Source organism: Diabrotica undecimpunctata, chromosome 8 (assembly GCF_040954645.1).
Source record: "Diabrotica undecimpunctata isolate CICGRU chromosome 8, icDiaUnde3, whole genome shotgun sequence".
NCBI lineage: Eukaryota > Metazoa > Arthropoda > Insecta > Coleoptera > Chrysomelidae > Diabrotica > Diabrotica undecimpunctata.
This window is the reverse complement of record NC_092810.1, coordinates 54391065-54404573: the sequence shown is the minus strand read 5'-3', so window position 1 is coordinate 54404573 and position 13509 is coordinate 54391065. Positions and strand designations below refer to the sequence as shown.

Here is a 13509-nt window from a genome sequence, read left to right as displayed (position 1 = left end):
TCTTTGTCAAATATTTGCCAACTGTCCTATTCATCCGTTCTACCATACCATCAGATTGCGGATGATATGCTGTAGTTCTTGTTTTCTTCATGCCTAGTCTATCACATATTCCTTGGAATAGATCGCTTTCGAAGTTCCTGCCTTGGTCACTATGGATCTCCAAAGGCACTCCAAATCGGCTGATATATTCTTGGATCAACTTATCTGCAACGGTGGCGGCCTTCTGGTCTGGAAGTGCGTAAATCTCGACCCACTTACTGAAGTAATCCATTACTACCAGCATGTACTTGCCTCCATTTTCACTTTCTGGAAATGGCCCAGCGATGTCCAAAGCTATTCTTTCAAACGGGCTTCCAACATTATATTGTCTCATAGGAGCTCTCCTTTTTCGGTAAGGCCCGTTACTCGTGGCACAAATAGTACATTTCTTACACCAGTCTTTTACATCGTCGGAACTGTTCATCCAATAAAACCGTTCCCGAATTCGCTGAAGGGTTTTCCTTACACCAAAATGCCCTCCCGATGGACTGTCGTGTAACTGACGAAGTACTTCGGCTATTCTGCTCTTTGGGATCACCAACTGTCTTCTCTTCTCTGAACCGTCATCATTTTCCAAGACTCGTTTAAGCAAGCCATCTTCGATGATAAATGAGTCCCACTGGGCCCAATACGTCTTAACTACTGAGCATAGGTTTGATATTTCCTGCCAAGGTGGTCGACGGTTTTCCTCTTTCCATTTTCGGATTTTCTGTATAACTGGATCTCTCTCTTGTTCTTCCCTTATCTTAGTAGGCGTCCAGTCGTCGTTGACAATCGTCGTTCTTAGCACTGCTGCTTCCTTGGATTCCGTTTTGTTGCAGTGGGAACACTCTGCGGGGCATGGCCTTCTGGAAAGAGAATCAGCATTTCTGTGGCTAACTCCGGCTCGGTGCTCAATCTTAAAATCGTATTCTTGGAGTCGTTCGATCCACCTGGCTATCTGACCCTCTGGATTCTTAAACTGCATCAACCACTTAAGGGCGGCATGGTCGGTTCGGATTAAAAACTTCCTTCCATAGAGGTATTGATAGAAGTGCTCTACTGATTTAACTACTGCTAGAAGTTCTCTTCTCGTGACGCAATAATTCCGCTCAGGTTTTGAAAGAACTTTACTAAAATATCCGAGGACTCGTTCCTGTCCTCCTTGAATCTGAGACAGCACTCCTCCAATTCCCACATTACTTGCATCCGTATCTAAGATGAACTCTCCTTCTGGCAGTGGATACCCCAAAATTGGTGCTGTTATTAAATGCTTTTTCAACGTTTCAAAGGCATTTTGGCAGTCTATATCCCAGCGGTATTCTCTTGCTTCCTCTGTAAGTCGCGTTAATGGCTTAGCGATATCTGCAAACTTCTTAATAAACCTCCGGTAGTAAGTACATAGTCCAAGAAAACTTCTCACTTGATGTTTGTCAGTTGGTTTTGGCCATTCCTTAATGGAATCGATTTTTCCCTTATCCACGGCCACTCCTTCTTTACTGACTATATGACCCAGATAATTGACTTTACCTTGAAATAGCTGGCACTTCTTGGGGTTTAGCATCAATTGGGCAGCTTTAAGTCGATTAAAAACGTTTTCTAAATTCCTCAAATGATCTTCGAATGTCTCCCCCAAGACGATTATGTCATCTAAATAAACCAGGCATGTTTTCCAAGATAACCCTCTCAACACATTTTCCATAAGCCTCTCAAATGTCGCAGGAGCATTACAAAGTCCAAATGGCATAACGTTGAATTGCCACAATCCAGATCCTGTGGTGAAGGCTGTCTTTTCTTTATCGACTGGGTCCATTTCTACCTGCCAGTATCCAGACTTCAAATCTAAAGTAGAAAACAATTTACTTCCAGCCAATGTGTCCAATGTGTCATCGATCCGAGGCAGAGGATAACTATCTTTCTTGGTAACGTTGTTCAGCAAACGGTAATCCACACAGAACCTCGTCGTTCCGTCTTTCTTCTTAACCAGGACCACCGGAGAGACCCATGGACTCGTAGAAGGTTCTATCACCCCGTCTTTCTTCATTTCCTGAACAATCGTTTCAGCTTCCTCTCTCTTCGCCTGTGGTAATCGTCGAGCTGTTTGACGAATTGGCTTAGCATTACCAGTATCAATTTTATGCTTAACAACGGTAGTTCTTCCCGTCTTTCCTCCTTTCGGTACGAAAATATCACGATACTGCCGAAGAAATTCCCTTAATTTCCTTTTCTCCATCTGATTTAGAGACTGTCCTGCAACTGCAACCATTTGGTCGAATTTGTCGTTGGAATTATCAGATGTTGTCGCCTGACGAATTATGGATGTCACAGGTACACAAGTTCCTACTTTTGTCTCTTTCTTTATGGTCACTGGGTAGTCGTTGACATTGATAAGTCTCACAGGAATTTCTTTAGCCGAAGTCACCAATTCCTTTCCAATTATGATTCCACGGCCAACCTCATCGTCGTGGTTCCAAGGCTCCATCATAACAGGTCTCCCTTCGTCTACAATTCCCTGTAGTCGCGCTACTATGATCGTTTCGCTTCTCGCAGGCACGACTGTATCTTCTATAATGGCTGCTTGCACAGTGTTGTCATTATGTGGATGGAGAAATACCTCCTCGTTGCCAACTTTGATTACCTTATTCTTAAAATCCAATTGGAATCCATGCATATTCATTACGTCCATTCCTAATATAACATCCTCTTCGATGTCAGCAACTATAACAGTATGGACGAACTTTTCTGCTCCAATTCCCAATTGTACCTGGATTTCTCCATGAATGTTGGCATTTTCACCTGTAGCGGTCCGAAGTCGCAACCTCGTTGGTAACAGTTTCTTACGGCTGTTTATAACTGTTGGACGTATAATGGTTCTGGTCGCTCCGGTATCCACCAACAACGTATGTCTTTTACCATTTATTTCTCCATCTACATATACACTATCTTCACGACATTTCAAAGAAGCTATTAGTATGAGAGGGTCTTTGGAAAAGTTTTGGGTCGAAGCTGCCCCCCTAAGGCTGACCCGTTCTAGTTTTCCTGATGGTGAGTTTCTTGATTTGCGTCGTACCTAGGGTGTTTACAGGAGCTTCGTACGTGTCCTATTTCGCCACAATTCCAGCATCTGATGGTCTTCGTTTTCTTATATGTCATGCTTTTCATCATATTAACGAGCTGGTCAAGTTTATCTTCATCTCCTTCCTCTTTTACAGTCCTAACTTTACTGTACCCGCCAGAGGCCTGCGTAGCTGACTCGTATTCGAGGGCGGCGGATAAGACATCAACCAGCGTCTTGTGACGAGCTAATCGTAGTGTTCTCTGCATTTCATGATCACGAAGACCATCAATAAACGTTTGAACGGCCAATTTTTCCATCATGTCTTCGGGAGCTGTTGGATAAGCATATCGTACTAATCTGGCAATATCTACCTCATATTCTTGAAGAGCCTCATCTTTCTTCTGTCTACGATTTTTAAGCTGCGACTGATATACATGCTCCAAATGTTCGTGGCCATATCGCATATTTAACCTCTTCTTCAGTTGTTCGAAATCATCGGTCTCCTCTACTGCTATGGTCTGAAGCACATCTAAGGCATCTCCTCGAAGAGCGATAGTCAGGTTTATAGCCTTTTCTTTTTCAGACCATCCATTCGCTCTTGCAGCTGATTCGAACTGTTTCATGTAGTTGTTCCATGACGATTTTCCGTCGAAAGTTGGGACTTTGACATGCACAGAACTTCCACTTCCTTCAAATTTCGGCCGTGTTTCCAACTTACACTTCGTCTCGTCTTCTTTTATCTCTACTCTAATTGGATTGTTTCCTCTCTCTGCTGTCCCTGTTTCCTCCATCTTCCTTTCCATCTCTTTCCATATCTTTTCTTCGAAGGCCAACATATCGGCAGCAACTTGGTTTTTTAACGAAGACACTCTATCGTCAAGAGCAGACATCTCAGAAGTGACTTTAGAGATGTTAGCAGAAACTTTGCTTTCCAGAGAAGAAATCTCGTTAGAAACTTTGCTTTCTAAAGAAGCGATGTCGCCGGAAACTTTCGAAATATCGCCAGAAACTTTGTTCTCTAATGATGCGATATCACCGGAAACTTTGTTCTCTAATGATGCGATGTCACCGGAAACTTTGTTCTCTAATGATGCGATGTCACCAGAAACTTTGGAAATCGACGAGAGGACAGCATCTTCAAATATATAAGTCTCTGGATCTAGTCCTTCTTCTAGCAAAGCGTTCTTTAGTCGTTGGACTAACTCAGCCTTTTTTCCGGTAGAAGCTAATTCTCTGTCTTCAAGATGTCTTCTTAAATTAGTCACTGTCAGCTCATAAATCGTAGCCATTTTCACAATTTATTTTATATCACCCTTGTATTATTATTATAAGTCTAATTTATGTTCGATCTCACTCTGACACCATTTGTTGTGAATTTATTAATTGTTAAGTCTTTAATTTATAATGTCTTGTTCTTATCTTAATTCATTAAAAAGCACAATGACTGATATTTATTTATTTTCACTAAACATACATAATTTATTAAAAAAGCGAACGTAACATTTTATCGCGAGCGCGTCGTCCGAATTAACTGCCCTCCATATAAAAATGTTGTATTTATATACGAAATCCTGATATACTAGAACAGCATCGAAAGATCGAGAAGCTTGGCCGGCTCATTCACCATAATTTTGGTTCTAGACTTCCACCGAAGTTTCTACAATAAAACAGAATAATTAGTCATAAAAGTTAGGCCAGTATATTTATCGTAACAAATCTTTTGATTATTGTCTTGAGGTCCTTATTGTACTATTGTACTAAACAGCATAGATCTGGTATTGTTTTCGAACTTTATTAAGCAGTCTCAAACAGTAGAGTAGTTTTAATTATTGTTTAATTTTTCTTTTTTTTTTTCAGTCTCCAGGCCGTTGGGTGAATGGACACTGGGTCAGTACTAACCCAGATTCACCTCGTGAAGCCAATTTACAAGCTTTGGCAGAAATGGGATTTTGGAACAGAGATCTAAACGCCTCCTTATTGGCTAGATACAACGATGACTTGTCAAGAGTTGTTGCAGAGCTTGTGCAATAAACACAATTACCTATTTTATTACTGTATTAATGCACTTACATGTTTATTCCTTAAATAATACGGATTTAATAGTAATAGGGCATATAGAGGTACGCATTCATCTCATTACAAAGTAAACGTATGTAAATTACAATTATATTTTATTTTAAAGCCAGAGGGCGTGGTACTATAAGTGATACATAGAAGCGATCCAATTGAGCATACAACACACATATATTACAAAATGCGTATGCCTGATACTAATGAATTATTTATTAAAATAACACTCGACTTAGACGCTATTATGAGGGTATTTTTATTAACAAAGTATGTGAACATAAAACAAACTCTTTTTTAATTCCCTCTGTACACAATGAGTTTTAATAAATGTATATTTTCGATTTCTAAATGGGTTTTCCAAAGTTACAAAATTTAATTTACTTTTTTGCTCATTTAGTAAAATTCTAAAATTATTGTTGAATTTAGTATTTTCTCAAGTAAATCGTTAGCATGAATGAAGTTGCTTTTTTCCGTTGAATAAAATTCATTGTTTAGTTAGGTATACGATTTTTGAAACATTACGTATATATGGCGTATATCTCCGGCATTTCCGTAACTATCAATTTGTTTTATGCTTAGTTTATTATTGTAATTTTCTACTGACATGGGAATATGTATGTCATACTGGTTTTATGTAATTATATACGTTTACTTCAGTAAATATAAATTCTGATGATTTTATAAATGTCCATTTTATAATAAACGGACAAGTTCTACTGTAACAATAGAATGATCACTTATTTTTTTTAACAGAAGTGTGAGAAATATTAGTAATTACTGTACGAAATTCGAAATTTTCGAAATAATTTTTTTCGATAAACTACAACGAAAGGGTTGCAGAACATGTTATCATCATAGCTATGCATTTCTTCTTCTTTTTTCATAGAGTCCACCTGTATTTTATATCAATTTTTCGATCTCTTCGGCCAAAAAGTAAAAGCACTTCAAAGACAATTTAGAAATCGATTATCCCGTGAATAATTTCTTTTGTCCCAGTAGAGCTATATAGAATTATTAGATCTGTTATTTTAGTTAGTACTGTAGAATTATAAAAGTAAATCATTACAATTTGACATAATCGGAGTGACGGTGGAAGTGTGATAAGAAAGAGCCAAACATCGAGTCTATTCGAACATTTGAATGCTGATATAAAATTATCAACAAAATTTTAAGATTATTTGTATCGTTAGGAATTTTGCTATTCAGGAAAATGTAATTGGAAAACATTCCATTTTATTTTCTATTTAAAATCAGTTCTTAAGTGAGTGTCTATTTGAAAGGAATTTCGTGGTAGTTTGTGAAATTTTTTATACACCAAATTAGTTTTTGAGATTTTTAGTTTCTTTTATGCACATTTTCAATTCTGATTTATTTAATTTTCCATTTGTATTTGCTTGCTTGTTCTCCTTTCGAATTTCAATATATATAGTGTCTCTCTCCGTCTCAATCCTTTCTAAGGTTTTAGCTTCGATTCAATATAGTTTTGATATAATTGTCAGTGTTCGAATATTATGAAGACACAGTAAGTGGTTCTGCGTTTGTGTGTTTGTATTTTGTTCTGCGTTATATAACATTTTGATTTCAGTTTGTTTATTTACTAAATATGTTTTAGAGATACCGAAAGGATTTTAAAGGTATATTTGTCTTATTACACCAACTTTGACTAAGGCAGACTGAAAGTAACTGCTTCTTACTCTACAGCGTTAAAAATGTAGATTTTAGTAATGTAATCTGGTTACGGTTTAGTTTAATTCTAATATATAGGTCTCTGAATATTGCACTATATTTTTTGTGATATTGTAGATTATGTGGTAATAAACGTTTCTGAAAAACTGATTGCTTGTGTTTTTTTTACTGTTCTAGATTTTGATTCTTGGAATTCTTATATCATATTGCAGTCCAGTGGGTATATCTTCCAGAAAAGCTTTCTATACCTTAGATGTAACGAGTCTGTGGATTTGACTTTGTTTCCATCGTTGCATAGGTAATGATAGCAAACACGTTTGAAAACGCCATGGTATGCTGGTGTTTACCAATTGAAATAAAAAGACTGGCAAATCGTGCTCCTACGACATATACCTATAAAATCCATAAAACACGGATACTGAGGGAAAGAGACATTTATATTGCAGGCGAGTGGAAAACATGGTTTAATTGATGAAGCGGATCTTATGTTTTCGTCCAAATTAAAATCGCCTGATTATCACGATATCATGAATACGGAGATGTTTGCTAAATGGTTGAAAGAAAAACTGCTTACACGTTTACTTATCATCTGTTATAGTTTTGGATAATGCTCCATACCATTCGGAAATATTAAATTAACAACCAACAAATTCCTGGACCGTACATAAATTAAAAGAATGGTAAACAAATGAAAATATTTTATTTCCTCAGGATTTTTTCAAGTCGGAATTATTACACCTACCTAATGGTTGGTCTAATTCATTGTTCTCAGCTCTATCTACGACAACAGCAAAAACCTGTGCTGATTATAGAACCATCAGTTTGTTAAACCATTTATTGAAAAATTTTCTAAAGGTAATACATGGCCGTATCTATAATAAATGCGAGGAATACCTAAGTGTCACACAGTTTGGTTTCCGTAACGGGTTTGGAACGAGAGATGCATTGTTTAAGATGAACGTACTTGCTCAAAGATGTGATATACATATCTGTAGACATGTACTGTTGTTTTATTGACTTCTATAAGGCTTTTGATCGTGTAAAGCACTCTATATTGATCGAAATTCTAAGAGACATTGGCTTAGATGACAGAGGCGTTCGCATAATTGCAAATTTGTATTGAAATCAAACAACATCAGTTTTAGTAGACGGTTTGGAGTCACAGGCTCTTAATATTAAAAGAGCAGCGCGGCAGGGATGCCCCTGATTTTCAACGCAACTCCGAAAATATTTTGAGAAACACACTTTCTGAAAAACAAGAAGGAATAATTGTGAACGGTGAAGTCATCAATAATTTGCGATATGCTGACGGCACAGTACTCCTAGCATCTTCTCAAGAAGGTCTGCAAACATTACTTGACACTATCGTAGAGAGCTGTAACCAAGTAGGTCTGGATATGAACATACGGAAAACCAAAATACTGGTAATAAGTAAACAACAGAATATAAAACGTCTGTATATGTAAATAGTACCAAACTTAAGCAAGTTGATCAAATTGTTTATCTTGGATATCAGTTAAACTGTAACACAAAGAGTCACGGTGAAATTAGATCCCGAACTAGCTGGCGAAAGCCGCTTTATGTAACAGAGAAATAAAATTGGCATTGCCTATCCGCCAACTTCGCTACTACGTGTTTTCGGTCTTACTTTATGGTGTCGAGCTTTAGACTGTGAATAAGTGATCTAAATCGCCTTGAGACTTTCGAAATGTGGAGCTATTGAATTATTTTAAAAGTTTCTTGGTTGGAGAAGATTCGAAACTCCACAATACTAGAACGTCTCAGCAAAACTACTGAGATTATAAAAAGCATCAAGAAGAGAAAGCTGGAGTACTTCCGACATGTAATGAGAGTTCCCAACAATAGATTGCTACGAAATATTATGTAAGGGAAAATAGCAGACAAACGCAGTCCAGGACGAAGAAAGACTACGTGGCAGTGAAAAACCAAAAATATTTATAGTAGACGAGATTATACATAGTTTTGGACATAATGTTTTAAGACTGCTCCCTTACCATTGTGAATTCAATCCCATTAAACATATTTGGGGAATATATAAAACTTACTATGATAACTATATTTGACGTAACGATTACAGTGACACAGCAGTTTTGAAAAAACATGCTAACAATTATTGAATAGTGCTACTCCTGTAATTTGGAATAAAAATATGCGGAAATGTGAAAAGTTAATAGAAGAATGATGGATGCGTGCAAATCGCATCGAAGCAATTAACTAGAGTCAGTTATTATGAGTATGGATCTAATTATTGATTACACTGCAAGGTAATATGATTTAATTTTCTCATTAAGACAAATTTTGGGTGTTATTGTTATTATTTTATCAGTAAATACTTACTACTACAATTTAGAAAAACTAGAATTTGTAATTTTCTTCTATTTTTGCACTAATAATTGTATATTTCTCTAAATGAATGTAAAATACATTATCAATTAAAACCGTATCTTTGCTTGTCTTTGACTGTGCTTTAAACACCTATTTAGAAAATTTGCTATTAAGTTTCTCAGCACTGCGGACCGTTTAAGTCAAATCTTTCATCCTTGATCTAAAATAGTCGCCAATTCGTGAAATGTACTACAGTCTTTGTTTACTTTGTAGGCACGACAGCGATAAAATAGAGGTTAATAATATAACAACAAAAATAAAACAGGTAATATAATAAAATATATTTACAACAATATATAATAAAATATAATATTTTTTAAATGTATTTGTATATATTCAATACATATAATTTGCTTATTCTATCTGTCTGTCCGTAACGAAAACCCAACCGCCGGCATTACATCATATCTCCGTAGTTATTGGACCGATTGTGTGTGCGTTAAATGAAAGGAGAGAGGATAACGATTATATTAAGAAAACATTTCATTAATGTCAGTGTCCCGTTTTACGTTTTGAATCTTGACAAAGGCAAGTTGAGACGGCAGCTCTGAAAAGTTCATTTGATGTACATCCGTACCACTCTCTTAGGTTGCGCAGCCATGACATTCTACGCCTCCTTATGCTTCTCTTTCCTTGGATGTTTCCCTGCATAATCAGTTGGAGCAAGGTGTATTTCTCTCCACGTGTAATATGTCCGAGATATTCCAATTTTCTTGTTTTAATTATATTTAAAATTTCTATTTCTTTATTCATCCTTCTCAGAACCTCTTTGTTTGTGATGTGTTCTGTCCACGATATTTTTAGAATTCTTCTATACACCCACAGCTCGAATGATTCCAGTTTTTTCATTCATGTCGCATTCAAGGTCCAAGATTCCATTCCATATAATAAAGTCGAAAAAACCTAGCACCTCGCCAACCTAACTCATAGTTCCAATTTTACATCCCTTGTACATAGCACTCTTCTCATTTTGTTGAAATTTGCTCTAGCCTTTTCTATTCTGATTTTGATCTCCTGAATGTAATCATTTGTGGAGTTAATCATTGTTCCCAGATATGCATATTTGTCCACTTGTTCGACGTTGGTTCCGTTTAGTAGAAGATAGTAGAAGATTCTCGTTATTTCTTTTCGATATTCTCATAAATTTCGTCTTCTTGACATTCATTGTTAGACCATACTCTTTTCCATACTCTGCTATTCTGGTCACCAGTCTCTGAAGATCTTCAATATTTTCGGCTAAGATCAGAGTGTCGTCCGCATATCTAATGTTGTTAATGGGAACTCTAATGTTGTTAAATATAGTACGGTTCAAGAAACTCAAAACTATATATATATATATATATATATATATATATATATATATATATATATATATATATATATACAGTAGACTCCCTCTATAACGAGAACTCAAAATGACAGACTAATTACCTCGTTATAAGCGGATCTCGTTATATCCAACAACAATAATACTGTGCATACATATGAATATGTAGTTTTCTAAAACATTAACTTTCTATAGTGAAGCCATTCGGAGCAATATAAGATGCTAATAAATATTGTTTGAATGGCGTTTTTAAAACAAAGTTGTTTACTTTTATTGTCAATGAAATGCATTAAAACAAAAAAGAGTTGTTTACTTTTACTGTCAATGATATACGTTAAAACAAAAAATCTGTATTCTGTAAATATGTATAAAGTGTATAAAGTATTTTGTCATTTTTGACTGCTTTAAATTGTCCAGTATTCTATCTATCATATTTTCTAAAGATGTGAAACAGTTTTATGCTTCTTCATTTGCGTTTTGTCCTTGGATAAAGTTTCTGACAACCTTTAAAACACGTGTGAATGGTCAACCCAATACAATGACACTTGTGAATAATAAATTTTACATTTCCGACTAAGAATCATAAATTGTAAGAAGTTTATTGCGGGCGGCCCGCAGTTAAAAAGGGTATTTATTTATAGCTACGACCGGGCCAAAACGTAAAAAACACGTTTTTCAATCTTATTTTTTCTCGTTATAAGCAAATTTACCTCGCTATAAAGGGTTATAGTTCAATAGAAATTTCACGGGACATCTAATGTACCTCGTTATAAGCGAAACCTCGTAATAACCGTGTTCGTTATAAAGTGAGTATACTGTATATATATATATATATATATATATATATATATATATATATATATATATATATATATATATATATATATATATATATATATATATATATATATATATATATATATATATATATATATATATATATATATATATATATATATATATATATATATATATATATATATATATATATATATATATATATATATATATATATATATATATATATATATATATATATATATATATATATATATATATATATATATATATATATATATATATATATATATATATATATATATATATATATATATATATATATATATATATATATATATATATATATATATATATATATATATATATATGGAGGAACTATGGGGGCGAATATAGGGCAAGCAAAACAATTCGGAACATATGCGAACGGCACTCAGGGGGTTGTTGGAGAGCTGGGGGTCGTGGATAAGTAAATGGCAAGGGGGTTGAGATTGGGGCAGCTACAAAAAATGAAAACAAAGGGATACTTACATAAATCTCCTGGACAACTGGGCAAATAAAACAACAAGGAAAGGCTTCTAGCAATTTAGAATAAGGGCGCCGCTTTGAAGGATCCTAAACTTGCTGGAGGAAAGAAGAAAAGGGCTCTTCCTTCCTAAAAGCAAACACACAAAAAAAAGGTTAGGAGATTTTTCTAAAATAAATAAAAAGATGGATCAGAGAAACAAATCAAAACGTTTATTTTTGTCTCATACAAACAGTTATCAAACATATAAATGGCACAAAAAATATACTATATAAATAGTTGCCAAATACAGAATAAAAAACTTACATGTGTCCATTTATAAACTCCAGGTGTTGGAGATACTACAAAAACTTACAAATGTTACCGCACAGAGATTAACCTTTTTTTTTAAACAAACAAAACAAGTAAATATCGAAAAAAAATAAAGCTAGCTGTCATATGTTAACATTAAATTAAAAGAAAAACAATTAAAATGACAGCTAAGTTAAACCATAAAATTTACAATTTATTAAATATTACAAATCATTTTAAATTTTAATGAAAGCAATAATTGTTTATCAAAAATAATGTCTATTCAATTTGGAAAAATTAAAATGTTAATTGTTACCTTAATTTCACTGTTTTGCACTTAACTTTGAAAAAACTTAAACATCTATGGGACATCTATCTGGACATATTCTCCAACAGGGACAAAACAACCATTTCCATACTCAGGGACGAACAATCAAGAGATGTAAAATTAGGATCGGTGGAGGAAGCAAGCTGACGACGGGGACATCCTTTATATATATTAGTAATATATATTTTTAAAATTTCTTCAGTGCCGGTGTACTGCACAAATCTTACGATGATTACTCTGTTCTAAACTGCCATTATGCAAAGAGTATTATCACCTTAACCGGTCTTAAGACATAACACAAAAAAATTGAATCGACTCGCGATTCAAAATCGCCCAAACATCTATTATGTCTCAGATCTATTGCTTCACTCCCTATGCGTCTATGCGTTAGATTTTATAAATTCAACCAAAATAAATTCCCCTCGCGCCTCAAATCTAGTTTTTGTGGTCTATGAACCTAAACAAACAATCTACCCTTCTTGACCTCATTCTTAGCAACGAACCGACAAAAAAAACATCTCGAAACATCTACTTTTAAATTGGATAACTGGAAATTTTTTACCTCACAATACATACAGAGAATGGGGGGATTTTAATGTAAACAAAGACAAAAAAATATTCTCAGTTAATTCGTCTTTACTACGAGATAAACAACCGCATTTTATTGATTATATTAAACGTTGCAAACAGACAAACAGGGGAGCCTTTAGAAATTTTTAAAATATAAATATTTCGTAGTTAAAAAAATTTAAAACGCTACAATATATATATATATATATATATATATATATATATATATATATATATATATATATTACAAGAATTAATATTAAACTCAACAGTCTTCCGGATTGAACCGCGTCGATTATTATTGCAATATTAAAATACTATAGCTAAGTAATTCCGAAAGGTTCCGCGGTTAGTACAATTAAACCTAGAGCCAAGATTAATACTATTACAGGAATTAATATTAAACTCAACAGTCTTCCGGGTTGAACCGC

At 34.6% G+C, this 13509-nt stretch overlaps 1 protein-coding gene across 1 annotated transcript in view; it reads left to right on the top strand.

Annotated features, from left to right (window-relative positions):
- The window catches only part of LOC140447560 (uncharacterized), a 56722-nt gene extending 49740 nt beyond the window's left edge, over nt 1–6982 (top strand). The window contains exon 12 of the mRNA XM_072540274.1: nt 4934–6982. Within this exon, the coding sequence (XP_072396375.1) occupies nt 4934–5107 (174 nt within the window). The 3' untranslated portion in view covers nt 5108–6982. The remainder of the gene's footprint in view (nt 1–4933) is intronic.
- The last annotated feature ends 6527 nt before the right edge of the window (nt 6983–13509 follow it).